The sequence below is a fragment of the Dama dama genome, chromosome 20, assembly GCF_033118175.1.
Source record: "Dama dama isolate Ldn47 chromosome 20, ASM3311817v1, whole genome shotgun sequence".
Lineage (NCBI taxonomy): Eukaryota > Metazoa > Chordata > Mammalia > Artiodactyla > Cervidae > Dama > Dama dama.
In genome coordinates this window covers 15,476,356-15,503,858 of record NC_083700.1, presented here as the reverse complement: position 1 = coordinate 15,503,858, position 27,503 = coordinate 15,476,356, and the positions used below count along the sequence as shown (strand labels likewise).

General features: G+C 52.0%; 3 protein-coding genes across 5 annotated transcripts; 1 reads left to right on the top strand and 2 right to left on the bottom strand.

Moving 5' to 3' along the window:
• Positions 1 to 299: 299 nt before the first annotated feature.
• On the top strand, positions 300 to 7,180 carry METTL25B (methyltransferase like 25B). 2 transcript variants are annotated; one of them, XM_061120527.1, is made up of 9 exons: positions 300 to 553; positions 3,105 to 3,229; positions 3,381 to 3,573; positions 3,671 to 3,700; positions 4,048 to 4,110; positions 4,359 to 4,502; positions 4,965 to 5,449; positions 6,225 to 6,409; positions 6,840 to 7,180. In XM_061120527.1, exons 1-9 carry the CDS (start codon positions 443 to 445, stop codon positions 6,959 to 6,961), a joined length of 1,458 nt encoding a protein of 485 aa, XP_060976510.1. In that variant the 5' UTR covers positions 300 to 442; the 3' UTR covers positions 6,962 to 7,180. The 2 variants fall into 2 exon arrangements, with proteins under 2 accessions (XP_060976510.1, XP_060976511.1); XM_061120528.1 differs by lacking the exon at positions 3,671 to 3,700.
• A 302-nt stretch (positions 7,181 to 7,482) lies between these two features.
• MRPL24 (mitochondrial ribosomal protein L24) lies at positions 7,483 to 12,568 on the bottom strand. Its single transcript, XM_061120532.1, has 6 exons — positions 12,423 to 12,568; positions 8,685 to 8,928; positions 8,509 to 8,604; positions 8,184 to 8,287; positions 7,812 to 7,942; positions 7,483 to 7,723 (listed from the first exon to the last, which is right to left on the bottom strand). Exons 2-6 carry the CDS (start codon positions 8,865 to 8,867, stop codon positions 7,587 to 7,589), a joined length of 651 nt encoding a protein of 216 aa, XP_060976515.1. The 5' UTR covers positions 8,868 to 8,928; positions 12,423 to 12,568; the 3' UTR covers positions 7,483 to 7,586.
• Positions 12,569 to 13,705: 1,137 nt separating this feature from the next.
• HDGF (heparin binding growth factor) lies at positions 13,706 to 23,306 on the bottom strand. 2 transcript variants are annotated; one of them, XM_061120525.1, is made up of 6 exons: positions 23,113 to 23,306; positions 16,914 to 16,990; positions 16,640 to 16,778; positions 15,764 to 15,949; positions 15,276 to 15,499; positions 13,706 to 15,079 (listed from the first exon to the last, which is right to left on the bottom strand). In XM_061120525.1, exons 1-6 carry the CDS (start codon positions 23,197 to 23,199, stop codon positions 15,073 to 15,075), a joined length of 720 nt encoding a protein of 239 aa, XP_060976508.1. In that variant the 5' UTR covers positions 23,200 to 23,306; the 3' UTR covers positions 13,706 to 15,072. The 2 variants fall into 2 exon arrangements, with proteins under 2 accessions (XP_060976508.1, XP_060976509.1); XM_061120526.1 differs by lacking the exon at positions 23,113 to 23,306 and adding an exon at positions 20,433 to 20,453.
• Positions 23,307 to 27,503: the final 4,197 nt, after the last annotated feature.

Genomic DNA, 27,503 nt, shown 5'->3' with positions numbered 1-27,503 from the left:
CGCGACAAACGAGAACTGCAACGCGCCTGACCCTCCCCCCCACCCCCACCCCGGCCTCACTTCCGGAGAGGAGAGAAGTGCACGGGAAGGGGCGGGATCTGGAGGGGGGACCTGGGACATGGCCCGCCCCTATTCGTGAGCTGGGCACTGCGCCACGCCTCTATGGCGTCACTGCGCTGGCATCCCCGCCCCGCTAGTCTCAGACGTAGACACCTTGGCGCAGTGGGAACGCCGCGACCTGTGACGTCAGGAGCGCGCCTGAAGTCTTCAACCCCAGCTTGGAATCCCGGAAAGGCAGCATCGGGGACCAGATTCCCAACACTTTTTCTTCTGAGACCACCCGAAGTGCTGAACCCGACCGGGATCCCGGACCCGCGTGGTCCTAACCCTGGTTCTCTCCTCATTGCTTTCTCGCTCCCCGCGCCACCGTCTGGGCCCCGGAATGCCCGGGGTCTCCGCCCGGCGCCTCTCTCACGAAGAGAGGAGACAGCTAGCGGTGAACCTCACCCGGGTCGTGACGCTCTACCGTTCCATCCTGGACGCCTACATCATCGTGAGGCCACAGGGATGTGGGTGGGGTGCTCCTGGTTGTGTGATTGGCTACCTAGCCACGACTAGGGGAGAATCTGGAGAGTTAGCGTCTGATCTTTTTTTCTAATAGGTTTTTCCAGTCTTTTGTCTGTACAAGAAAGGGTTAAAGCTGGGCAAAACCCCCGATTCTTTTTTTTCCCTGATGACCTAAATATTAATATTTCTAGCATCTAGGGTGTTTTTCTAACTTTCTGGTGTCCGGAGTAATAAAGCGCATGGACATTTGAGCCATGCTTCTGCGGCAGTGTTGAACTATCCCAGGAACATGTGAGGTGTTTTCAAGAACACACATGTTCGTTCATTCAGGTTTTGAATAAATTCCTGGTTTTTCCGTGTAATGGACAATTCCAACTTGGAAGTTGACAGAGTCCGACTAGAATCCCGCCTTCCCTATCGTGTTAACATTAGGCATTTAAAAAAAAAAAAATTCCTCCTAGCCCCAGGTCCTCAGCTGCAAAATGGATCCCGTTTTGAAAGATCATTGTGAAGAATAAATGAGATGATGTATAAATGCCACCAGCATCCACTGAATTATTCACTTCCCAAACCCAGAAGCCATCCTTGATTCAGCTTTTTCTGATTCAGCTCTTTCAACAAGTCTGTTGATTCAACTTCCAGAATAGATACCAAATTCACCCATGTGTCTCCATTGACACTGCTACCACCCTAGGCCAAGCCAACATCATCTCTCTTCTGGTCTACTTCCTAACTGATTTCTGTATTTGCTTCCTCCCTTCCATACCCAGTTCTTCACAAAACAGGCAGACTGTTTGTTCTAAAAATGTAAATCTGATCATGACATTTCTTGCTTCCTAGGTACTCTGGGATTTTCCAGGTGGCGCTAGTGGTAAAGAATTTGCCTGCCAATGCAGGAGGCCCAAGAGACATGGGTTCAATTCCTGGGTTGACAAGATCCCCTGGAGTAGGAAATGGCAACCCATTCCAGTATTCTTGCCTGGATCCTAAGTATAGGTAGTGGTAACTACCATTACCTACAAGCTCCCTTTTAAACTGGATCACATTTCATTCTCTCCCACATTCACTATACTACATCTACACTGGCCTGATCAGGGCCTTTGCACTTACTGATCTGCCTGGAATGTTTTTCTCAATAGAAAGGCAATTGAGTAGGGTGGTTAAGAGCAAAACTCTAGGGTTGAATTGGTTTCAGATTCCAGCTGTACTACTTACTAGCTTCTTGACTTGGACAGATTAATGAAATGCATTAACATATATAAAATGTTTCAGACAGTATCTGGCATATTAAAATATTCTGTGTTTGCTACTACCTGAATTTTTAAAAAGTTGAGATAGAATTGACATGTAACATTTTAGTTTTAGGTGTGTAACGTAATGATTCCTATTTGTTTTTATTATGAAATAATTGTTGTTCAGTGGCTAAGTTGTGTCTGATTCTTTGTGACCCCATGGACTGCAGCACACCAGGCTTCCCTGTCCACCACTGTCTCCCAGAGTTTGTTCAAATTCATGTCTGTTGACTCAGTGATGCTATCTAACCATCTCTTGCATCAGTTAATATCCATCACTGTACATAGTTAATTTTTTTCTTATGATGAGAACTTTTAAGATCTACTCTCAGCAACTTTCAGACATACAATAGAGTATTATTTACAACAGTCACCATACTATACATCTCCATGACGTTTACATTGTAACTGGAGGTTTGTACTTTTTGACCCTCCTCACCTATTTTACTTACCCCCACCCCTGCCTCTGGGCAGCCAATGCATGCAGTGTTTCACATGTGCTGTATTACTCTATCTAAGAGTACACTCTCAAACTTTCCATTATGTTACTGTCTCATTAGTGTTTTCTTGTCTGTGTGGCCCTTGATGTTACTTGAAATAATTTCTTTCAATGTAAACTCTGCAAGATCAGGGATCTTGTCTGTCTGTTTCATTGTTTGTATCCCCTGAGCTTAGGACAGAACTTGATGCCTAAGCAAAGCTCCAGAATTTGTGTTGAACAAATAAATGAATAAAAATACATTCTGCCAGGGAACCCCTGGTGGTCCAGTGGTTAGTGGCGTTTTCACTGCAGAGAGCCCAGGTTCGGCCCCTGGTCAGGGAACTAGGATCCCACATGTCACATGTGGTGACCAAAAATAAAAGCAAAAACAAACATTTTGGCATATATAATGTCTGGCATCTATGGTGTCTGGCGCATGTAACAGTAGGTTACTAGATGGTAACATACTAATAGCGTGTGTTAGTCACTGCTGTGTTAAGGAGGCAGGTGCAAAGCTACCATACACGCCCCTAAGTTCAGTTGAGTGGAGGACACACATATAAATAAGGGGGACATTTCTAAAAGAAGTGTGTCCAGAATGCAATTTGGGCTCAGGAAGGAGGGGAAGGTTAGAGCAGACTTCAGAGAAGTAACTCCGATGAGGAGAGGTTCCTGCTAGTTGTAGCTGGTGGCCATGTGTTGTATACGTAGGGAAGAATGGGAGGGGAAGTAGCCTGTTGATTGCTTCTCCCTTTCCCCTACAGGAATTTTTCACAGACAACCTGTGGGGCACACTCCCTTGCTCGTGGCAGGAAGCACTGGATGGACTGAACCCGCCACAGCTGGCCACGCTGCTGCTGGGGATGCCCAGAGAAGGGGAAGTGGCCAGGTATGGGCAAGAGGGACCCCGCGCCGGGGGACTCGGAGCTGAGCCCCGCAGGGAGCCATTGCTCAGTCTCACAAGGGCTTCCTGGGTTGTAAGCTGGCACACTCAGGATGCAATGGGACTATTCACAGGGGGCCTGGGCGGGCTATCTCAGGTACAGGTCGGTGTGGCCACTCACCCTGCTGGCCCTGAAGTCCACAGCCTATGCCCTGGCCTTTACCCGGACGCCTGGGTTTCAGACCCCCTCAGAGTTCCTGGAGAATCCCAGCCAGAGTTCCCGGCTGACAGCTCCATTCCGGAAACATGTCAGGCCCAAGAAGCAGCATGAGATTCGGAGGCTGGGAGAGGTGAGGAGATGGCTGGGGTACAGGTGGTATCTGGGGGCCTTGGGGACTCCTTAAGCCTAGGGGTTACTAAGGTTTGGGCACCTTTTATCACCTATAGGACAAGAGGCCCTATACGGTCCCTTCCTTGGCAAGTATACTATAATCCTATCTTCATCCTTTTGCTGGGTTGGTTGGTGGCTATAGTTGAATCACTGTCTTATTCTTGTTCTGATAATCTTCACAATCTGCTCATGGCGTCACAGCAGGGCTCTTGTTCTGTGGGGACTGAATCACTGTCCTGAGAGGAGCAAAGACCTTAGCCTGAGCCAGGGGGTCAGCACACCCTATTTAGGTCTCCATGTCTCTTGTCTCCTCCATGGCACCCCCTACCCATCTTCCTCTGCCATCCTCAGCTCCTCTCTGCTCTCATTATGAGTGTTTGTCCTGGGAGCCAACACCCAATGGCCAGGGGACCTTTGTTCCCTCTCCTTTCAGTTGGTGAAGAAGCTGAGTGACCTCACAGGCTGCACCCAGGTTGTGGATGTAGGCTCAGGCCAGGTGAGCCAGACCCATAATAATCTGCTTTTGTTTTTTGTGGGTTTTTTTGTCATGGGGATAGAACAACTAGAAGGCGGGTTATCAGGCCACATGCCCAGAGGGGCAGATAATAAGGAGCGCAGGAAGTAAGCGGCACAGAATTTAAGCCTCTGGGGGCCTGGTACCCAAGTGTCCAAACCATAGGTAGGGATGGGGACTGGGTAGGGGACCCTGAACAGGGCTCTTTACCCGTCTTCTCTTGACTCCAGGGCCATCTCTCCCGCTTCATGTCCCTGGGGCTGGGGCTGACGGTAAAGAGCATTGAAGGGGACCAGAGACTGGTGGAGAGAGCCCAGCGCCTAGACCAGGAGCTCCTACAGACTCTGGAGAAAGAGGAGAAGAGGAACCCAAAGGTAGACCAGCCCTTCCTGCAGCCAGGACCATGAGAGCAGGATCAACTTGGCTGAAACTAGGCACCAAGGCTGAATTCTCTCTTTTAAGTGTCTCAGCTTGAGATGGTGTCTGTTTCTGCTACCTCTTTCCCAAGATCCCTCCTTCACCAAAGCCTCATCTTAAAGGCACTTTGTAGTTAAAAACTGCTTTCTACACTGCTTTCTTCCTTCTCACAGCCACCTGTACAAAGTGGCCAATCAGGTATCAGCCTCATTACAAATGAGGAAGCGGGGACTCAGAGATGAAAAGATTTGCAGTTAGTAATGACAAATGCAGAATCTATCCCATTTCCTCTGCCCCAGTTGCTCTCCCACCTTCCTCCTTGGGAAGGAACTCAGGACAGATCCCTTCCTGTGGCCTGAGGTGGCGCGAGGACAGGAAACAGGCCTCCCATCTGCCTCTGTTCTGTCCTACCTCCACAGGTGGTCCACACTGGCCCCCGTCACCCCCCACACCACGTGGTTAGGTGGGTAGACCCCACGGCCCTGTGTGAGGAGCTCCTGCTTCCACTGGAGACCTCGCCTCAGAGCGGGGCCCGCCTGCTGCTGACGGGCCTCCACGCCTGCGGGGACCTGAGTGTCGCCTTGCTGAGGCACTTCTCCTGCTGCCCTGAGGTGGTGGCCCTGGCCTCAGTGGGCTGCTGCTACATGAAGCTGAGTGACCCTGGCGGCTACCCACTCAGTCAGTGGGTGGCTGGGCTGCCCGGCTGTGAACTGCCCTACAGGCTTCGGGAGGGGGCCTGCCACGCCCTGGAGGAATATGCTGAGCGGCTACAGAAAGCAGGCCCCAGCCTCCGAACCCACTGCTACCGCGCAGCACTGGAGACCGTCATCCGGTGTGCCCAGCCTAAGCTCCGGCGGCCAGGCGTGCAAGGGATTCCCAGGGTCCACGAGCTCAAGATTGAAGAGTGAGGCTGGGGGCCTGGGGGGGTGAGATGGGGGGCATCACCTACTGGGGGTATGATTCCCTCCCACCCTCACTTGTTAGCGTGTCCTAAAGAAAATCTAGATGTGCTGGTTTGGGGGAGGGGGTAGTGACTGAGTTCTGAGACAGCTTCACATTTTCTTTAAAAGGTAGTTGTCATTCTTTTATCAAATTTTTGAAATGATAAAAATATGGCTAAATAATTGGACATGTGTGCGTGCTAAGTCGCCTCATGTCTGACTTTTTGCAACGCTATGGACTGTAGCCCACCAGGCTCCTGTCCATGGGATTCTCGAGGCAAGAATACTGGAGTGGGTTGCCATGCCATCCTCCAGGGGATCTTCTTGACTCAGGGATCGAATCCCACGTCTCTTAGTCTCCTGCACTGGCAGGCAGGTTCTTTACCACTAGCGCCACCTGGGAAGCCCAAATAATTGGACAGGTTTGTCTAAAAATAAATTTTTGGATTGATTTGCTATTGAACGGACAGTTCACAGTCAGAAAACTCTGTAAATAAAAATGCATCCTAAGGGACTTCTTTGGTGTTCCAGTGGCTTCAATGTAGGGGCCCCGGGTTCGATCCCTGGTCAGGAAACTAGATCCCACATGCCACAACCAAGACCCAGCACAGCCAAATAAATATATACTTTTAAATGCCCTTAAGGTAGAAAAGCAGAGCTGGAATTGAATTAGAAACAGACAGTTTGAATGGAGGAGTGGCTTTCTAAGCTGACTGCTGTCTGTGACTGACCCCACAGATATGTGCAGCGGGGGCTACAGCGGGTGGGGCTGGACCCCCACCTGCCACTGAATGTGGCTGTCCTTCGAGCTCACCAGGCCCAGGAGAACCGTGTGGTGGCCTTCTTCAGCCTAGCCCTGCTGCTGGCCCCACTGGTGGAGACTCTGATTCTACTGGACCGGCTGCTCTACCTTCAGGAGCAGGGTGAGGGGGGCCACACCAGGGACCCAGGGCTAGAGGGGCTAGAGCTCTAGGGGTCTCCTTCAGGTCCCCACCCCTACACCTGCTGGGACTTGGCCCATCACCATGGTGATTCTAGGGCCAACAGCTGTTTCAGCATCAGACAGGGGGAGGGAGGGCCTGTTAATGCAAATTCCTGCTGAATCTGGATGCCTATCACCATAGGATAGGTGATACATCCCTGAGGTGCATCTTAAGCCAGCATCCCTACAATGTGCTGAGGCTTGCCTCCTCCCAAGTCAGCATCTCGGGCACTCATGTTCCTGGTAGAAAGCGGGGTTTCCTTAGATCCTCCTGGGCCTCTCCTATGTGGAGAGCTATGTGTACAGGTTAGGCAGGAAGTGGCTACGAGTTTGTTTCATTTCTCTCCTGAGTAGCCCTGCCTTTCTCACAGGCTTCCACGCTGAGCTCCTGCCCATCTTCAGTCCCGAACTCTCGCCAAGAAACCTGGTTCTGGTGGCCACCAAAGGGCCTCTAGGTGAGGCCTTCTCTCTTCTGGAGACTGAAGACAGCTGACGCAGCCAGAGGAAGGGTGCATCTCAGACCCCATCTGAAACTGCCAGGCACCACGCTGGGAGTCAGTCTTCGCCTCCTCAGCCAGAGAACCAGCATCCTGCATCCTCCCTGGCATCTGGGTTCCCTACAAACCAGCATCATACCCTTTCTCTCCCTGTGTATGTTATATAATATTATGCAGAAGTTTATTTTCAACTTATTAAAAAATTGAAGTCTGTACTTGTCTACCATTTTATTAGGTATACACGACAGACCAGCACCCTCCCTACTGAATCCTGCTGAGGTTCTAATTTGGGTCTCATGCTCCCAGTCCCTGCGGTCTTCCTAATAGGCAGTGCCCTGTTATTCAGAGGTCTCTGTGAGGGGAAGCTCTCGCCCTTAGATTTCCATCCGAGAAATCTGCAGGCCCTGCACTGTGGGAGGACCCCCTTAAGATTGTTAACTTCCATCCAGGTTTTGTCATGACATCAGGACAGACGCTCCCTCCCTCAGCCCCTGAAACAGGGGTCAGGGTGCAAGTCTTACCAGAAGACAGAGGACCCAAGGCTCTTTATTAGCGTCTGAAGAAGAAGTGGTCACAACGTTCAAGGCTAAGACAAGGAGGAGAGAAGTGGCTCCCCCAGACTCAATACCAATAGACTTTCTTGTGTCTCCGAGTCTCCTGGATCCCCATCGCCTCCATCACCTCCTCCTCCAATGTCTTTAGACGAGGCACATAGGTTTTTTCTAGAGCATCTTCTACTGATGTGTCTTTGGGGCCATCTGTTGAACCGGAGGAAGGAAGATGGGTGGGCTTCTTAACATCTCTTACTCCCACTCCCACTTTTTCCTGCCCCTCACCCAGCCTCACCAATCCACGTTTCAGGGACGATGCCATCAGCTCTGGGAACATCAGGTTTCGGGATGATCCTTCCTGATCTTGTGGACACTCGTACTCGCTCTCCTGCCTCAGTGAATCTCCACTCCACTTCAGTGGGTTTCCTAGTAGATAGAAGAAGTGAGACCTCCAGGGAGCAGGTCGCCCTGCTATCTTCCAGCCCCAAAGTCACCATCTTATTTCTCTGCTACCCCTGGATTGGGGCTTCCTACAAGGGGTCATGTCCATGAGATGGCCCCTCTCAATTTCCAGCACATCCAACCCACCATTCCCTTTGGATAAATATGGTCAACAACTTGCCAAAAGAAGGCAGGAAACCCTCTGACCAGAGCCCCTTATGCTTGCCTGTCCATAGGATCCACAAGTTTGACTTGGTTATGGAGCAAGGGTGCTTCGCTGGGGACCATGGTTCCCCGGAAATCCACAGTCTTGCCAACATAGCGGTAATGCTGTCCAAAAGAGCGGGGGAGGGTGGCTATCAGAAACCAAGGGATGTGAAGGCGGTTTGTCTACCACAACTCAGAGCATTCAGTCCAAGGTGAAAAAAAGGTTCAGAGGCTCGGTTGTCGCACCATCCCCTCAGCCAGTCTCCGTCCTCCCCGTGCCGCTTTTAATAGATGGACGGATGGCACAGGCTTCCTGAGCATCACCACCCTCACTCTTTACTTACTGTATTCAGTCCCTCAACAACCACCCAGTTTCGCTGCCGGATAACTTGAACCACTTTGCCTTGCTTCCCAGCGTCCTTGCCTTCTAGGATCTCTACCTGTGGGAAGATAACGAGGGTAGGGAGGGAGATCCTTGCCCGGGAGCACTCCACCACCCAACCCTGTCTGAGACTCTCACCCTGTCTCCACAGAACAGATGCCAGTCTTCCTCAGGGATGGGTTCCACAGCCACCCGGCGCCGCCTTGTCCCTGGAGGGTTCTTTCTTTTATCTGCCAAGGAGCCTGGGCGGCTCATCCCATAGCGGTAGTTGGGAGGCAGGGTGACCTTAGATGCCAAGGCCAGCAGAGCAGAGAGCCGCATGACTGGAGGCTGTGAGAAGTCCCCTGGCCAGCGAAAGACCCAGAAATCTTCCTAGTCAGCTCTGAGGTAGACAGAAACAAGAGAGCAAAGGAAAAAAAAAAAAAAAGAGGGCAAAGAAACATCTTTTTAAGCACCTATTCCATGGCTCAATGGACTTCATCCTACTGAATCCTCATAAGATACTATCTTCACTATTACAGATGATGATATAGACTCAGATAATTTAAGTGACTTGTCAATGGTCATAAAGTTACAATGTGGGAGAATCGGCATTCAAACCCACAGATACCTGACTTCAAAGTCCAAAAAAGTTCACTGAGGCCAGGACCATGTTATCTAGATCGCCCTTGAATCTAGAAGATCCTAGTAGGGTCTGGCACCTACTGTTTAGTTGCTCAGTTGTGTCTGACTCTTTTGTGACCCCATGGATTGTAGCTGGCCAAGATCCTCTGTCCATGGGATTTCCCAGGTAAGAATACTGGAGTGGGTTGCCATTTCCTTCTCCAGGGGAATCTTTCTGACCCAGGGATTGAACCCGAGTCTCCTGCATTGGCAGGTGGATTCTTTACCACTGAACCACCTGGGAAACCCTTGGCAAGTATTAGGTACTCAATAAAAAGTCTTTCAATAAATACACCAACAGCAAGATGTAAAGAAAACACTGGCATAAGTCCAAAAACCAGGCAATTATAGGGTAAGACAAACAGGTAGCAGAGATAAAAATTGGGATTAAGATGTCCCTATGTGCATGCACAGTTGCTCAGTCATGTCCAAACTCTTTGCAACCCCATAGACTGTAAGCTGCCGGGCTCCCCTGGCCCTATAAGACTTCCAGTTCCTAATCTCAATCAGGAAACAATCACTTCCCCCTGAGATAGTTTCTTTTCTAAAGGAAAAAGATCCAGAGCAAGACTGTCGGAGACCTACAATTTCAAACTAAGTATGAACTCTAAGCTTCCCAGTTCTTGAAGGAAAATGGACTAACCCAATGGGCACCTGCTACCTTCCAGTGGCCATGCTAAGTGCGTCCATGTGTCATCTCATTTAACCCCAAGGACAACTGACAAAGGAGGCACCATTAACCTTGCTCCATCCTAATTCAAAGAACCATTAGAGTTCACTACGACGACATTAAAAGCTCTGGACTGGGTAGTCAGAGGACCTGAGATCTAGTCTCTGCTCCACCATCAACTCATTCTGGGACCCTTGTCTTCTGAGCTTCAGTTCCATTATCCATAAAATTTTACAGAGCTGTTTCTGTCATTCAAGTTACTTCTAATATTTTAAGAAAGCAAGACAGAATTATGTGGATAGTATTATCCTTTCTGGGTAAATTTAAAAATACATATTCTGACATAGGCATAAATATTTACCAGAAGGAAACAGGGAAGAGGCAGTTTGGGAGGGCTGTTCCTTTCCAAAACATTTGCATTTTCTAACTACATACATTTAAAAATATATATCAACTGGTTTATCTGAATACTGAGATATTGGGTCATTTTTCTTCTCTATACTTCTCAATATGGTAAACAAAAGACCTAATACTATTTTTAATTAATGCTGGATAAAGCAGAGGCCACAGGACTGGAAAAGGTCAGTTTTCATTCCCAATTCCAAAGAAAGGCAATGCCAAAGAATGCTCAAACTACCACACAATTGCACTCATCTCACACGCTAGTAAAGTAAAGCTCAAAATTCTCCAAGCCAGGCTTCAGCAATACGTGAAACGCGAACTTCCAGATGTTCAAACTGGTTTTAGAAAAGGCAGAGGAACCAGAGACCAAATTGCCAACATTTGCTGGATCTTCGAGAGAGCAAGAGAGTTCCAGAAAAACATCTATTTCTGCTTTATTGACTATGCCAAAGCCTTTGACTGTGTGGATCACAATAAACTGTGGAAAATTCTGAAAGAGATGGGAATACCAGACCACCTGACCTGCCTCTTGAGAAACCTGTATGCAGGTCAGGAAGCAACAGTTAGAACTGGACATGGAAGAACAGACTGGTTCCAAATAGGAAAAGGAGTACGTCAAGGCTGTATATTGTCACCCTGCTTATTTAACTTATATGCAGAGTACATCATGAGAAACACTGGGCAGGATGAAGCACAAGCTGGAATCAAGATTGCCAGGAGAAATACCAATAACCTCAGATATGCAGATGACACTACCCTTATGGCAGAAATTGAAGAAGAACTAAAGGGCCTCTTGATGAAAGTGAAAGAGAAGAGTGAAAAAGTTGGCTTAAAGCTTAACATTCAGAAAACTAAGATCATGGCATCTGGACCCATCACTTCATGGCAATTAGATGGGGAAACAGTGGAAACAGTGAGAGACTTAATTTTCTTGGGTTCCAAAATCCCTGCAGATGGTGACTGCAGCCATGAAACTAAAAGACATTTACTCCCTGGAAGGAAAGTTATGACCAACCTAGACAGCATATTAAAAAGCAGAGACATTGCTTTGTCGACAAAGGTTCGTCTAGTCAAGGCTATGGTTTTTCTAGTTGTCAGGTATGGATGTGAGAGTTGGACTATAAAGTAAGATGAGCTCAGAAGAATTGATGCTTTTGAACTGTGGTGTTGGAGAAGACTCCGGCAAGTCCCTTGGGCTGCAAGGAGATCCAACCATGCCAACCTAAAGGAAATCAGTCCTGGGTGTTCATCAGAAGGACTGATGTAGAAGCTGAAACTCCAATATTTTGGCCACTTGATGCGAAGAGCTGACTCATTTGAAAAGACCCTGATATTGGGAAAAATTGAAGGCAGGAGGAGAAGGGGACGACAGAGGATGAGATGGTTAGATGGCATCACTGACTCAATGGACATGAGTTTGGGTAAACTCCGGGAGTTGGTGATGGACAGGGAGGCCTAACGTGCTACCTCATGGGGTTGCAAACAGTCGGACACGACTGAGCGACTGAACTGAACTGAAGTTAAGGGCCGTAGGGTTCGTTCATTCAAAATAAAAAAATGCTTAGGGAGCACCACTACGTGACAGATCTAAGGTTAGGAACCTTACTATTCCTGGCATTTGATTCACACTGCTGTTTGGGGGAGGTTGACAAGAGACGAGGAAACCAAGGCCCTGAGAGCTGGTGACTTGACCTAGTTCACACAGCTTGATAGTAGCAGCGCGAATCTCAAGACCTGACGTCTCCACTAGATGTCCCTTAGTCTCAGCCGTTCTCGATCTGAAGCTCAGAGAGGCGATCCCAGAAGCCAGCCCCCTTAGGTCTTTTCCTTCTTTCTCTCCAAGCCCTGGAGAGGCTGGTGACCTTCCGCAGTGGGGATTCCACTGCACGCTCTAGGGGAACTGTAGTGTAGGTAGTGATCCCTCAGGCCCCAGCTCCAAAGACTGCTTCCACCGCCAATCCCATCCTAGGTGAGGGTAATGATCAGCCCCCAGAGGTCTTCAGCACCCAGCCGCTCCGAGCTTCCGATGCTTGGAGACCCCAGACGAAGCAATTGAGCCATGCCGGGGCAAAGGACCATCCCGTTCCCACCTCCCCGAACAGCCCAGAGATGTCGAAAACTCTGGTTCACGAAATCCTCACCTCCGCTTCCCGCTGATCCGCGGGCCTCCGCGGGTCCCGTAGGCACGTGGGACCTACGCCCCCGCCCAACTCCAGCCCTCAGATTTCTGGGAACCGTAGTCTAATTGTACAATGGACGCTCAACAACCAATCTAGCCTCTCTGCATGCTGGGAGTTGTAGTCCACCGCTACGAAGCAAGCGGGAAGCAGGAAATTTGACCGGGTCTGAAATCGAGGAAGCCTAAGAGCACCGTGAAGCACGTCGGGAGTTGAAGGCAAAGTCGGATAGGCTGCGGCGCCAGGCACATTCCTGCACAGCGTGCTCTACGTGGAGGCCGCTGGGAATTGTAGTCACCAGGGACCGTGGCTCCATTTTCTAGGTGATTGCGGCTTCTTCAAAGCAGAGGGCCTCCCCTTCTAGTGAGACCACAGTCAGTACTCTCCCCGCCCGCCCTTCTCTGCTGCAGGGGGCCAAGGCAGATGCCCAAAGTGTCATAGGCTTTCTAAAGGGATGAAACCTGGGCCTTTCGGTGCCAGTGGATGAACTAGTCACAAAATGTCAGACTGGAAGAAACAGAGAGGATGAAATCCAGCCATTCCACTTAATTCAGGAGTATTGGGAGGATTCCATGCTGTGGACCTCCTCATCCTTCAACAGTTATCGGTAGCAGGCATCCCTAGCTTTGCCCTTGAGCGTCCAAGTTGTTTCTACAACCAGACTCAACCCTCCCTTTCCTGGCCATTGTGAACCTACTTCTTGTGCAAACTTAAAAAAAACTTTCCCAGGTGCTTAGGGGGAAACTATGTTAAACTGGCTGGGCAGAACCAGAGTACTGGGCGCAGTATTCTGTGACTTTGCCCTCATGTGGAAATTTCGCTGTTGTTCAGTCTCAAGTCATGTCTGACTCTGCGACCCCACGGACTATAGCATGCCAGGATCCTCTGTCCTCCACTGTCTCCCAGAGTTTGCTCAAATACATGTTCACTGAGTCAGTGATGCTACCTAACCATCTCATACTCATGCCCTTCTCCTTTTGCCTTCAATCTTTCCCAGCATCAGCGTCTTTTCCAATGAATATTCAGGGTTGATTTCCTTTAGGATTGACTGGTTTGATCTCCAGACTCTCAAGAGTTAAATTCTATGTGAATTTTAGGTATTTCTAACAGACTGAGGATGGAGGAAGCTGGCACCCCTTACCTCAATCTGAGAAGTGAATTTGGAAACCATTTGTAGTCTCTTTCCCCCACTCCCCTGCACCATCAGTTAACCCACACACCTCCAAAGAACCAGTCAAAATCCAATGTAGTAATCAATGGGTTTTATTTTCCTAGAACTGAAATCATCTACGGTTTTCAGAGCTAAACTTCCAAAGCTACAGTCAGCAATTTTTCATCAGAGCCCAAGGGAGAGGGGCAAGGGTGAAAGAGACAAGAAACCAAAGAGGCAAAGAAACCACTACAAAGAGGTTGGGAGAGGGCGATTATTTCCCTCTGGCCTCTCAGTGGGTTACAAGTCGGATCTGGTGACAACACTGAGTGGACCAGGTCGGGGGTGTGTGGATGGGAAATGACATCAGCAGGAACACCAAAGCTCCAACTACAACAAGAAAAGTCATCAAGCCCCAAACAGAAGGGGAGCCTCCCAGTGCACCTCAGAAATGGGGGCAAGATTGGGGGGCACACAAAGGGATGGGGGGGGTCTTTAAAATTTTTTTTTGTAATTTTCTTTTATTAAAAACATTTCCTAAAAAATGTGTCTTTTCCTTTATGTCTGGGTGACGTGTGTGACTGTAGGCTGGCCTTGAGCACTGTGAGAAGAGGGAAAAGGGTAGCTAAGGGTCTCCACAGGGCATCCCATCTCTGGCCTGAGATCTAAAGGGGGATGGATATTCCTCAACACTCCCACCCAAGCTGGGTGAAGTCAGTCCTTCAGATCTCAGGTCCTTGACCCAAAGAACTTGGAAGACCCCAAATCTTTTGATGATAAACTGTAACTCCCATAACACCTGGGGTCTGCATAAGTGAGACAATTGGGCACTGTCAATCAAAGATTTATGGAAGGGAGCGCCTCTCCCACTCCCCACACCCGCCAACCCCCACCCCAGCTGTCCCACTTTCCCTGAATCCAGGCAGCTGGGATAATAGGTGTGGGAGGAAGGGACAGGAGCTCAGGGAGATGTCATCCTCTTACCCAACCCCCCACCCCAATTTGAAGATTGCCCCTCCCAGACCCCAGAAGTCCACCCTGCTATTTATTCTCCATCCCTTCCATTCATAGCCCTGATCCCAGCCAACCTAGACATCTAGAATGCCCGGGGAAGGGGGCGAGGGGTGTCAGGAGATGGAAATAGCCGGTCCAGGACCTAACAAGTACACTGGTAAACAACTCCAGGCAGGGAGGGACACAATGGCCTCATCTCATCCCACAGAGCAGAAGACATGGACCTGACTCAGGTCACAGGTGTGTGGGGACACTGAGGTGAGGGCCATGTGGCCTGTCCCATTGGGGTCAATCTCCAGGGTCTGAGCTCAGAAGGGGAGAGTGAGTGGGAAAAGGAGAGTGGATTGGGGTGGGGAAGGGGTTCCCAGTTTGGAGGCCATGGCCAGTTTCCCCAGTAGCACCCAGACAGCAGCAGGAACGGGGCGGGGGCTCCTCTTGAAACATTGGTGGCTACAGGCTGCGGGGGAGGGTTGGAGGGGAGAAGGGTTAATGATGTGGCCTTGGCCTGGCCAGGCCCCAGCCAGCGCCGTTCTCCTGGGAGAGCCCCGCCCTGCCTCCCGAGAGGCTGACTGCTGCAAGCCCTCCTCCTCCTCCTCTCAGCAGAGGGCTGGGCCCTCCCAGCCCAGCTGCCAAGGGGCAGGGGGCTCACTCACCTCTCGTGATCTCTCATGCCCGGGGCCTCCGAGTCTTCCTTGGCAGCCTCTTCCTCTTCTTCCTCCTCTTCTTCCTCCGGAGGAGGCCCCCGGCCAGAGCCGGGCTCAGACGGGGTACTGTTCTTCTCTGCCTCCACTGGGAGGGGCCTCTCACCCTCCAAGGCGGCCCCCTCCTTCTCCTCGCCTTCAGGGTCTTCTGCTTCCTTAGGACGTTTGGGGGAGTCCTGCGCCGGATAGGCAGAGATGAGGGACGGCTGAGGCAAGGCGGGGAGAATGCCAGCCTCCCCCCCTTTCCCCAGAGGCTCCTTCCCGGGCAGCCCAGCACTCTGCCAGCTCTACTGTCTCCTGCAGCCCATCTTCTCAGGAGGGACTCCCCTCCCAGGACTAGGGGCTGAGTCTCTCAGACTGGACACTCCCTGAGAAAGCAGTAACTTCTCTCCTCAAGACTAGGAGCCTTGCTTCTGGGAGCCCAGGTAGGGGGCAGTTACCTCCAGCAGGTCCCCCGCTCTCCTCTTCAGCGCTCCCTTCTCGTTCTTCTCCTTGGTTGGCTCGTCAATGACTAGCTTCCCTTCCTCATCGCTGCTTCCCTCGGCGTTCCCCTTCTTGTCGCCGTCACCCTCAGTGGCTTCGGGCTCGGCTTCGGGCTCTTCCACACAGCTCTTTTTCTGGGAGGACTGCGGTGGAGACGGCGCAGGCTGAGTGGCACCAGCGGCTGCCGCGCAGGGCCCCCTCCCCAGACCCCTCCCTCGGCCACTCACTCCTTCCTTCGCCCGCCTCTCCCCCGCCCCCACCCAGGTGCCCAGTCTCACAAGTGATTTGAGACCCACCTCTGTCGGATTAGCCCCGGGGTAAACCCACTGGCCGGGCAGGCAGGGCTCTGTGCAGGAGGGGGGAGGGCTGGAGCAGGAGGCAAAACCTCGGGTCAACTTCTCCCAAAGGGAGCTGGGACCCTTTCCCCGCCAACCCCCGCCCCCCACCCTCCCGCCTCATCCTGCCCGGCTCACGAGCACCTCCTCCTGGAAGCCTTTGTGGAAAGAGTTAAGGCCACGTCTTTTACTGACTCTGGGCCCGCCGAAGGCCTGCCCCCACTTACCGCCTCGGTCCTGTTCTTGCCCCTCCCAGGCGCTGTCTAACAAGTGGCCCCTCACCACAGCTACATCGCACACCCATAGCCCCATGCCCTCTTGCAGGAAGCCCCCCACCCCTCACCCCATGAGCGCCTACTCTGAAAGCCCTGGTGTTGGTTTCTGAGTCCCCCTGTTCATGAAGACTAAGCATCACACGTGGGTCCTGTGCGATCACACCTATGGCCACACCTGCTTTCCAAAGAGCGGGGGGGTCTCTGGGGGCGGCCGGCAGCTCACCTGGTAGCCAGAAGCCTTGACGGTGGGGTTGTTCTCGATCTCCCACAGCCCTTCGCTGAACCCTTTCCTCTTGTTGGGCTTGCCAAACTTCTCCTTGGACTCCTCGTAAGGGAAGAGGTCTTTGGGGCCCAGGAATGCCCTGGTGAGAGATGGGAGACTGTGCTCTCGAGCCCCTCACTGCATCTGAGCTGTGCAGCCCCACAGGCAAGGGGTGGTGTCACCACCGCTCTTCCCCCCAGCCGGCCCTCCCTACCACTTCTGCCCCCTCACTCACGTCTCGTGGGTCCCGAAAAAAAAGACTTGGTATTTGTTGGCTGTTGATTTCACGGCAGCCTCCGGCATCTCGTCAATCTGAGAGCAAAATGAGGAAAGGGAGCATGAGCTGGAGTCCTACGGTCAAGAACTGGGGGCCAGAGGATAGGCTGCGGGGGCTGACCTCTAAGGCACATATGTGAAAAATCAGACTGAGAGGGACCCAGGAGTTCACCAAGGGGGTTTCTAAACCATTTTTAGCAGTGGGACTTTGTTCAAAGGAAGTCAGACACAAAAGGCCAGCAAAAATCCTCCCTCTCCTTCACAAACCAAACAGCATTCCTCAACAGATCCCGTCCAGAAGGCTCCATGTCTCTGCCATCACCCTGGCCGGTCCACCCACTGTCACGCCTCTGGCCTGGACGGAAACCACAGCCTCCATTCTTGGCTCACTACAACCCATTCTCCATGCTGCCACCAGGGGGAGCCTTTCCAAGTGCGGGTCTGAGCAGTCTCTCTCCCTGCTAGTGGCTTTTCAGGATTCTAGGGACCACCCGTTCACCATTATCCATAATGTCAAGGTCTGAATTCCAGTGCTGCCACTAGTATTTGTATGACCTTGGGTAACTTACAGAACCTCAGCTTTCTCATCTGTAAAATGGAGAGTGTCACAGTCCAAGGGCTGTAAGGCTTAAATGACCATAAAGTGGTCTGTCCCACGTATATGTTTGCTATCATCATCTTCTCCCAGAACACTGTTGTCCTGCTCTCTGCTCCAGCCACACTGATCTCAGTCGTCTATACTCACTAACTCCTGATCAGCCTTCCGACCTCAGGCCCATCATCACTTCCTCCAGAAAGCTTCCCCATCTCTCCCAATCTGTTCGGTTTCCCAGATAAAACTCTCAGCACGTCTCCTTCACAGTGCTTTTCACAATTCCAATATTAATGTCTATGTGGACTATACCTTCTCCAAGATCAGAGAAGTCTGTTCACGTGTCCAGCACAGCGCCTAGCACACAGTGGGTACACAATAAAGAGTCACTGGATGACTATGAAACAAACAAAAAACAGACTGCTCTGACTGAAAGTGAAGCGGTGAGGCCAAGAGGCTGCCTACTTAGTATTACCCAGCAGTAACAGCTCCCCCAAAGAATGCTGGGCAACTCTTTTTGAAAGTCGCGTGATACAGACTCTCATTTTACAGACAAGGAAACTGAAGCTCAGAAAAGTGATTTACCCAAAATGACAGGACAAGTTAGGGAGGGCCAGATTTCAGAAACAGAGCTCCTGACTTGATTGATCCTCTGCCTCAAATGTCCCTAGGGGGTGAGGGATGCTGTGATGGAGAAGGTGCAGAATGACGGAGAAGGCCAGGGAAATAGTGAGATGTGGTGGCCTACACAGCTTCTCCCCGATCAGGCCCTAGAAGCCCAGGCCAAGCTGAGTTGGGAGAGGAGAACTACAACTCCCAGCAACACTTGCAGCGGCCCCAGCGGCCTGGCTTCCCGCCGGACAGAGGCCAGGTGGCCATGTTGACTGGGGCCCCAGGCGCAGATAGGAAAGAGAGAAAGGCCAAGGCAGTGATTAAACACTCAGAGTAAAACAGTGTGTCTGACTAGGGGCTTGGGGAGACAGGGAGGCTGGGGGGATGGAAATAAGCTGACACACACCCAGGAGAGGGGGTGGAAGCTGGGCAAGAGTCTGAGGGGCATCTTGCTCCAGACAGGAGTCTTCAGGCTCCTGAGCACCTCCCCCCTTGCCCTGTGGCCTCTGGGGACAGAGGTCCAGCCCCTCCCCCCCCAGGAAGGCCCAGCACAAGCTGCGCCCTCGCCACCCAGACACACAGGGGTGGGAGAGCAGGGGGTGGAAAGGCATGCTGTCCCCCCACCCCAGCTCAATCTCCATCGCCATGACAACCCAACCCCGCCCCCGGGGCCACTCAGCAACCAGGAATGTGACTGCTCCTCCCCCCCCAGGCCCTCTCTCCAGATTGGGCAGAAGGGGACACTAACTCACACCCCACCCCCAAGCCTGGAGTCTGGCACCTGGGTCCCTGTCTGTGCCTGAAACCCCAGTCAGGGCTGAGGGCCGGGGCCCTGCTCAGGAAGCCAGAGCTGGGGTGTGGGCGGAGGAGGAGCCGCCTCCACCAGGACACCTGGGTCCTGTTGCCAGCTAGTTCCCCACCCTCCTCTCAGAGGGGGGAACAAAAAATAAAATGAGAGGCTCCAGGGCTCAGAAATCCCAGGAGACAGGCATAAGACAATAATAGCAGAAGCCCTTTACTAGGCCTCTTCTCCGTGGATCTTTGTGCATCAGGAAAGAGAACTTGGGGTGGGGGATGGGGGATATCTAAGGGTCCCAGTTAGGAACTCATCTGGGCTCCATGTTTTCAGCACCACACTTGAGCTAGGCAGTAACAGGCTCATAGGAAACATGTGATGAAAGGGGAGAAACTGAGGCCCAGGAAAGGGGGTCGGGTGAGCAAAGGGGTCAGAAACAGGAGACACCCACGAGGTTCTCTCAAGGAGCTGAGACCAGGCAAAGCGGCGCTCCGACCTTCAGTCTCTTTCCCGTGGGAAACAAACTCAAAGAGAGAGGTAGCCGAACACTGTGATGGGATCCAGGAGGCCACCAGCTGCCCAGCCTCAGGGGCGGGGGAGAAACAAAAGAATGGATGGGAATTAAAAATAGAATGAGACACACCACATATACCCACCCTGCTGACTTCTAGCAAAATAAAAGGTGGGTTGAGAGGAAAGAGGGAGGCCAAGGACCTGGGCAGATGGGCATCTACCCCCAAAAGGGTAATGCCACCCCCACCCCATCTGACCTTGAGAGTAGGCACCTGTGGGGAAGGGCCAGGAGAGCAGTGCTCTTTTCACTTAATGGAATTCCCAACCCCTCACCACAAAAAGGGGAGACATTCCTTCTCCAGTGGACCCTTCATCCTTCAAGCCACAAAGGAAATGTCTTATCTTGCATTTGGAAGTGAAAGGCAGTTCTTCATCCACAACATAGAGGATATGAGGTCTCAGGGGAGGCCTGTACCCCCAGTATAGACATGTGTCTCCCAGGCGGTGCCTTTATATCCAGACTGTGACTCAGAACAAGTGAGTCAAGGCTAAGTGGGTCAGGGTGGGGCCAGAGAAGTGCTGGAGACCCCACTGCACCTCCTCCCCTGGCCAACAGGGGAGGGGGCTCTGCTCCTTCCCAGCCATTCTAGGAATCCTGGCAAGTTACTTCCCCCTGCCTGGGGCTCTTCCACTCCCACGCCTGCCTACTGCCTCTGCCTGGCTCCTACAGATGGGCCTGCACACAGAAGTCCCATCCTGCCAGAGCCCATGGACACCTTCTAAGGTCTTAAGTTCCCAGGTGAGGAGTGGTGAGAAAAGATTAAACACTTTTTCTCCCCCAGCCTCATACACAATCCAGGCCCAGGGCCGCCCGGCTCAGCACACAGGAAGGCAGCAGAGAAGGCTAAGCCCACACTGACTGCCACCCAGGGTTCTGACCACCACACCCAGGGCCCAGGCCTGACCTGACCCAGGAACCGGAAAATCTGGGGCAGGAGACAGTTGGGGCCAGGAAAGTGTGGCAAGCTGGAGAGGCAGAAAAGAAGGTGGTGCCTGGACGTGGGGGAGGGGCAGAGGGAGGAAAGATGGGTGAGGCCCTCTGGCTGCGCAGGTTTTCCGGGACTGTGAAACAGGAAGTGGAGAAAGGAGGAAGGAACCTAAGGGGAAAAATCCCTGAGTCTTGGAGGTTAATTGTTAAGTGCTTGGAGATCCCCTGGGGAAGTTAGGCAGAAGGAAGAGGAAAGGAGAAGGTTAAGATGGAGTCACACCATCCTTCCAGGCAGGTCTTGCCTACCACGTGGTCCCTCTGGCTGGACTCTGCAAGCACTGGGCTGTTCCAGTCTCACCCAGAGTCAGTCACCCTCCCCAGAAGCAGGGCCTAAGGAAGAAAAGTCCACACAGTTGCCTTCACTATGGCTGAGGGCTCTGGTTGCCTATTATATGGAACGGTTAGCAAGGCTCCTCTATTCCTCCACCATCTCAGGAAGAGCCAGACCCCCTTCAGGCTCTGCCACTCTATAGACTAAGACAGCATCCAAGGATGGTAAGGAGACCCCAATTTGTCTGCTCTTTTGGCATTCAAGGACAATATATTTGGAACATAACAACCTTGGATGTACCACTCCCTCTAATTTTCATAATCAAGACCCAGCGCACAGGCAAAGGGTGGGGTCCTATCTCTTTAGGATCCAGTCTGGTCTCCCTCCAACTCTAACTTTATCTAAAGGGTCCAGCCCTCAACAGAGCAACAGGCTGCCCCCCTGTCCTAGAGGCCCGGGATGAAGAAGAAACAGCATTCCCAGCCCCAGGTGCTGCCCTTACTCCAAAGCCACCAGAAACCCGAAGGTCTTCTTCATATGGGCCAGTACGTGTCCATATGGGGCCCTCCCCTCTTTGCAGCAAGGGGTCCTCTGCAACCCACATTCCAGCTGAGCCCCCTCCCCAGTCTCTGGGCTCTACCCCAGGAGGTAGGAGCAGTAGAGACCTGGGCTCAGTTCTTGCCCTGCTCATCAGGACCCTGGCATCTGAACCAAGAAGCCAGATGGATCAAAGGTGCAGGGTAAAGTACATGAGTGTTCACACACCACACACAGACATGCACACACAGCTGGCCGTGGCTACTTGCTCACACTAACCCCCGCCGCCGCCACCACCCAAGTCCCCTAGGAGGCCTTGGAAGTTGGGAGAGCCCTGCTTCACTGTGGACTTCACTCCCACTCCAGAGGCCAGACATCCAGAAGTTTCCAGGAACAAGGAGCTCAAGGCATATGGGATTAGGCACATTCCTGAGGAGAGGGTACAGAGTGAGGGTCTCCTGGATTTTCTCAGACTGGCCCCAAAGCTTGTCTGCACACTCTGAACAGGACCCAGGGGGGCCTGGACCAACTTTCCTCAGCAGGGTCTGGCCCAAATGAAGACAGACTCACACAGAAAAGAGCAACCCACAGCCAGTAACACAGCTCTGCACTTGGCCCCTCGCCCCGAAGACTCCTTCCCTCTACTTCTCTCTACCCTTGGATTTCACTCTTCAGGAGTCCTATACTCTAGGACCAAACCCAAAGGCCCTACACCAACTTTGAAATAAGTTTCCGGAGGCACTGTCCCTTGTGACACCCCCAACCTCCTTCAACAACCTCTGGCAACCTCCCATACTGTTACTCCACCTGTCTCAGTTCTTAGGGGAAACATGATGAATGCACCAGGCTGGGCTTTTGGGCCCCACCCTCCCACCTGGCCAGGTGCTGGGCGGAGGTGGTGGGGCGCCTCATATTGGCGGGCTGAATCAACCACATGGCAGACTGGACCGTTCTGGCGGGAGAGGCTTAAGAAATGGGGAGGAGAAGCAACTCGGGTTCCCTCCACCTCCACTCACAGGGAGGGCAGCCCGGGCTGGACTTCTCAATCCCACAAGGGCCCTGCCACCCTCAACACCAAGTCTGAGTTGGCAGCACAAGAAGGAGTATTTTCGTGGGGTGAGGAGTGAAGGGTACTAGCGGGTGATTTCCAAACCAGACAGATTCCCTCTTCTTCCGCGCCCCCCCCCCCCCCCACAACGATTCCTCGACCCTCTCAGCTTCAGATCTCTTACGGATGCCCCAAACCAAAGTTTTGTAGAAGCGAACTCCGCCTCCGTTTATCCCTTTCTGGGCTGAGATCCTGCTTAACCATCTAATCTAGGAAGAGGAGAGTTTGAACCAGGGGTAACAATCAGTGAAGAAACTGGGGGTCTCTAAGGGGGTCCCTGAGGGGGGTAGCGGTGGCGCTTGGGGGGGTGGGAGGAGTTACACGACTGGCCCGTGCAGCGCGCCCGAAACCGCTGGGAGTATGGGGGCTGGGGGCGGAACTGAGCACGCGGAGCCGGGGGCCGGAAAGTGACCGGCGCTCTCGGTTCCCCACGCCGCGCACACGCCACTACGCGCGGACGCCGTGTGGCCAGGTGTTCGCCGCCGCCGCCGCCGCCCCCCCACCCCGCCTCCACCATTATATAACCGGCGGGTGGGTTTGGAGTCGCTTGGCTAAGACTCCGGGACTCAGAAGCCCCCTGCCCCCACTCCCAACCCCTCCGCGCGGAGCGCTCGTGCCCTCCCGGGTGTTATGCAACCCAAGCCTGGAGGTGGATAGGAGGCGGCGGGCCGCGCTGCTCACCCGGGCCGGCCAGTGTGGGTAGCCCTTCATCTTGGCGAACACCAGGTCCCCGCATTTGTACTCCTTCTGCCGGTTGGATCGCGACATGGCGGGGCTCCGGGCGCCCCGGGCTCCGCGCCGGGCCGGAAAGCGCGAGCCCAAGTTTGCGCGTGCGGCGGTAGCGGCGCCGCTCCGCTCCGGCCCTCGCGCGGCCCCCGCCTCGATGGTGGCCCCCGGCCCGGGCTCCGGCGCGGCCACGGCGACTCCGCCCGCGCGCCGCACGGACGGGGCGGGCGCGGATCTGGGGCAACGCTCCGGTACGATGGGTGCGCGCTTGTGCAGTTGTTTGTGTTTGAAATTCAATTGCTCCCTCCGCTGCGCGAGGCCTCTTCCTCCACCCCCCGCCCGGTCCCCACTCCTCCTCCCTCCTCCTTTTCCCACTCCTCCTCCTCCCCCCTCCGCGCTCCCTCCCGCGGTGGTTTGATGCGTGCAGCTTCTTGACGCCTTGTGCCTGCCACTGCCCGCCGCCCAACCTGGAGCCGCCTGGCGGCGCGCGGCGGCACAGGCGTGAGGAGCCGATCGCCGAGCGAGCCGAGTAGGCTTTGTGTGCCCGCTGTCGGTGGGTGCCGGCCCGCCCGCGCGCCCGGGAGGAGCTGGCGCCCGGCTGGACGGAGCGGCCTGGCGCCCCTCCCCCGGGCCCACGGGGCGCTCCCAACCGCGGCTTCTGCGCAGCCAAGTGTCGAAGTTTAGGCGTCGAGCCTCTTTGCCCTCGGCTCCATCCCTATCGGTGACTGTTAGCTCCGTACCCGCTGCGTGGCTGCGTGCTGGGCGCTGGGGCGAGGGCTAGGTACGGCGCCACTGAGCTCAGAGAAGTTCGGCCTGGGCCTCGACGGGCTTACAGTCAGCGGGGTGTCCCCTGAAATGTCGGGCATTGCGCCCTACCACGGCCTTTGTGGAATTTGTTAGCAAGGAGATTTCGGAGCGCTTGTGGCGCAAAGTGGCCACGTTCCGTGTGCGTTAGATAGAACTCTGTTCTTTATGTACTTTCTGGCAAAAGAGATCTGGGCTTCACCACCAGCTGAACCTGCAAAGATGAGCTCCGTTCTAGTGGGAATAGACAGTAGAATGCCAATAAATCCCAATCCCACTTCGATGAAGCGTGAGGTCACTACCTCTCTTGGGGAGGCGCAGGTGGAGGTGAGAGTCTGGGAGAATCTGCGAAGGTTTTACAAAGGTGTTGACTTTGAGTTGGGCCTTAACGGACAAGAGTGATTTTGCTGGATTCCAGAGACTACATTTCAGCTTAAGTTATATATTAAGGAAATGACAGAGCCAAAACTTGGATTCGGGTTTTATCATTAAACCAAACAAAATTTTGCCATAATTACATCTTTATTTTGCTGTCACTGTATTGATCTTGGATTTGCCGAAATCCCAGACACCTGTGGTAACTTAGAAATAAGATATTTGGATCTTATAGTATTGTCTAGATTCTTAAAATTTTGCAACAAAATATTATAGGTTTGAAGAGAAAAAATATGTGAGTTTTTCTTCCCACAATTTCCTGATCCTACTTCAAAGCATATGCAGAATCTCCCTGATAAAGAACTGCAAGATGAAGCCAAAAGGCCCAGGTCCAGGGCCACATCCTATCATGCTGCTCACTAGCAGTGAGAATTGTGCTACCCTCTGAACATCTCCCTGAGCCTCAGTTTCCTCAGCTTGAGATGGGATCACATTACTTTCCTGCCAACTCACTGACATGGGATGGCTGCTTATCGTTAGCCAAGGCCTGACCTTGTTCCCTGTGGTCCTTCATATCAGTTGGTTGTCCTTATACAGTGCATTTCACAAGTTTTGCCTTTATGAAGTATGGCCTCTCAGCATAATCCACCCTTATGATAGGAGTCCCCCCGGCCCTGTCCACAGGCATTCCAGGGCTCGAGCTGCTGGCGCAGCAGGACACTCTGTAAGGTCCTCATGCATGCCCTCAGCCACAGACTTGTCGATTTGTTTCAATAGCAAATCCAAACTTGTTGCAACAGAGCCGCTAGGTCCCAGTTAGTGTTTACTCTACCATGCATTCCAGTTTGAAATGCAGTCAGTGTGATAGGCCAGATTCTGTCAGTCTAATACCTTTCTTTGTTGTTCTTATTGTTATTAGAAGAGAATCTTGTCACAAGTTCTTAGAGATATTTCAGTAAATCCAGCGTCACAGTTGGTTTCCTTTTAGTGTCCAGGCCAGTATTATAAATATGCTGTTTCAGTGCAACCAATGCGTTTTTAAACTATTTTCCAATTTAGCTCACCCCAGTTTAGTTCAAGCCAGACTCCTATCCATTTCTCCACTTTATTGTGTGGAGATAGCAATAAGGCTTCTTAAATTCTTATTTTGCAGCAAATCTCTTGGGCCTGTTATTCAGCCCACCATGCAGATGCTGGTTGAAATAAAACAACCAGAGTTCCCTTTGTTGCAATAATCTCCCAGGCCTTGGTTGCAATTTAATATCCAAGTTCTCCTTACAATAACATCATCAACCAATTCACAGCTGCCTCTAACAACCAAGCCAAGAGCTGAAGAGGGTCAGTTACAGGGGCGGGTGTAAGCCTGCATCCCCTGGGATTCAGGTCTAACTTAGTGCTTTGCAGAATTCAACGTGCAAATGAATCACCTGGGGAGCCTCTTAAAAAGCAGATTCTAACTCAGTAGGTTTGGGGTTGCCTGCATTTCTGTTTCATCACCCCAGGTGCTGCTGCTGGTTTAAACCTCAGTTTGATTAGTAAGGTCCAAAACACAGGGTCACGGCCCCCAGATGGCTAGCTCAGTTTGGAGCCAGTTCATAGATGTCTCCGTGAAATGGTTCTTTTGACGCTGGTGCTTGGTTCTACATTTGTGTGGGAGGAAGGTCAAGAAAGAAGTCAGTGGACTTGGGGCCCTAGGGCAGAGAAGACTTGTGGGTGCTGATCTGGCTCTAGAGTTCTGAAATGAATCTGGAGGAGCAAAGTCAGGGAGATGGTGGGGGACTTATTTTTGACCATGTCAGACAGAAGGAGGAACTGTACAACAGTAGGGTTGTGAAGCTTAGAATACTAGAGGAAGGTAATGTGGTCTAGGGGAAATTGTTTTTGCATGTGAAGGGACCTGGGTTTGATACTTGCTTTTAACAAATGACTTAACTAGAATTTCTAAACAAAATGTTCTTCTACTGCAAAAATACTAATACAAATAGCTACCCTTATGGGGTGGTTGTGAAAAGAAACGGAGATCATCTGAGTGAAAACCTTACCTGCTCATTAGGTTCAAAGGAAATGTCAGTTTCCTTCCCTTTAACTCCTGAAAGAGAGTCGAGGGGTTTGGCTTCTGTCCCAGCCCTCAACACTGTGTGACCTGCTCCCATTACCTCTGCTTGGCCCTGGTTACCCCTTCTGGAAAATGGAGGAGAGGAGGATGAATAGTTCAGCCCAGTGGTTTTCAAAACTGCCTCCGTTGCCCCTTCTCACTGGTGCCACCCAAAGTAAAAAAAAAAACAACCCATGCTTTTATGCATTTTACAATGAGTCAGAGTGGTTAAGAGTCTTGAGATTTAAAAAAAAAAAAAAAAGCCTGAGATAACAAAGTCTAAGTACCTGTTTCGCCATTGTGACATACGATGTCTTAGGAAAACTACTTAACTGCCCCCAGTCTCAGTTTGCATCTCTGTAAAATGGTCTGTAAAAAGGAGTTGTGGTGAAGAGTGAATGAATTTAATGTATTTTTAAGTGCTTTGAATAGAGCCCAGGAACATGGTAAGTGCTTGATAAAATCACCTGCCACTGTATTTCTATGAGATTTTGAATAATATTTAGTTCAAGAAAATGGGTTCCTTTGTAGTGAGCTTCTAGATACCAGCCTTATGCACTGGTAAAACTGGCACTGCTCCAATAGGTGTGGGTGTTCACATGGGCCTGGAAACCCGTTTACCTGGATTTGAGTCCCACTCCACCATTCACTTACCGCGTGACCCGCCACAAGTGACTCAGCCCTTCTGGCCTCAGTTTTCACATCTGTAAAGGGGGATGTTGATAAATCAATTAATACGTTGATATTCGTAAATGCTTAGGACAGGCTTGTGGGATCTTAGTTCCCCGGCCAGGGACTGAAGCCCTGACCTCAACCGTGGCCGTGCAGAGCCCAAACCACCAGGGAACTCCCAGGTATTCAGTTCAGTCAGTTCAGTCACTCAGTCCTGCCCAGCTCTTTGCAACCCCATGGACTGCAGCACGCCAGGCCTCCCTGTCCATCACCAAATCCCAGAGTTTACTCAAACTCATGTCCACTGAGTCAGTGATGCCATCCAACCATCTCATCCTCTGTCGTCCCCTTCTCCTCCCGCCTTTAATCTTTCCCAGCATCAAGGTCTTTTCCAGTGAGT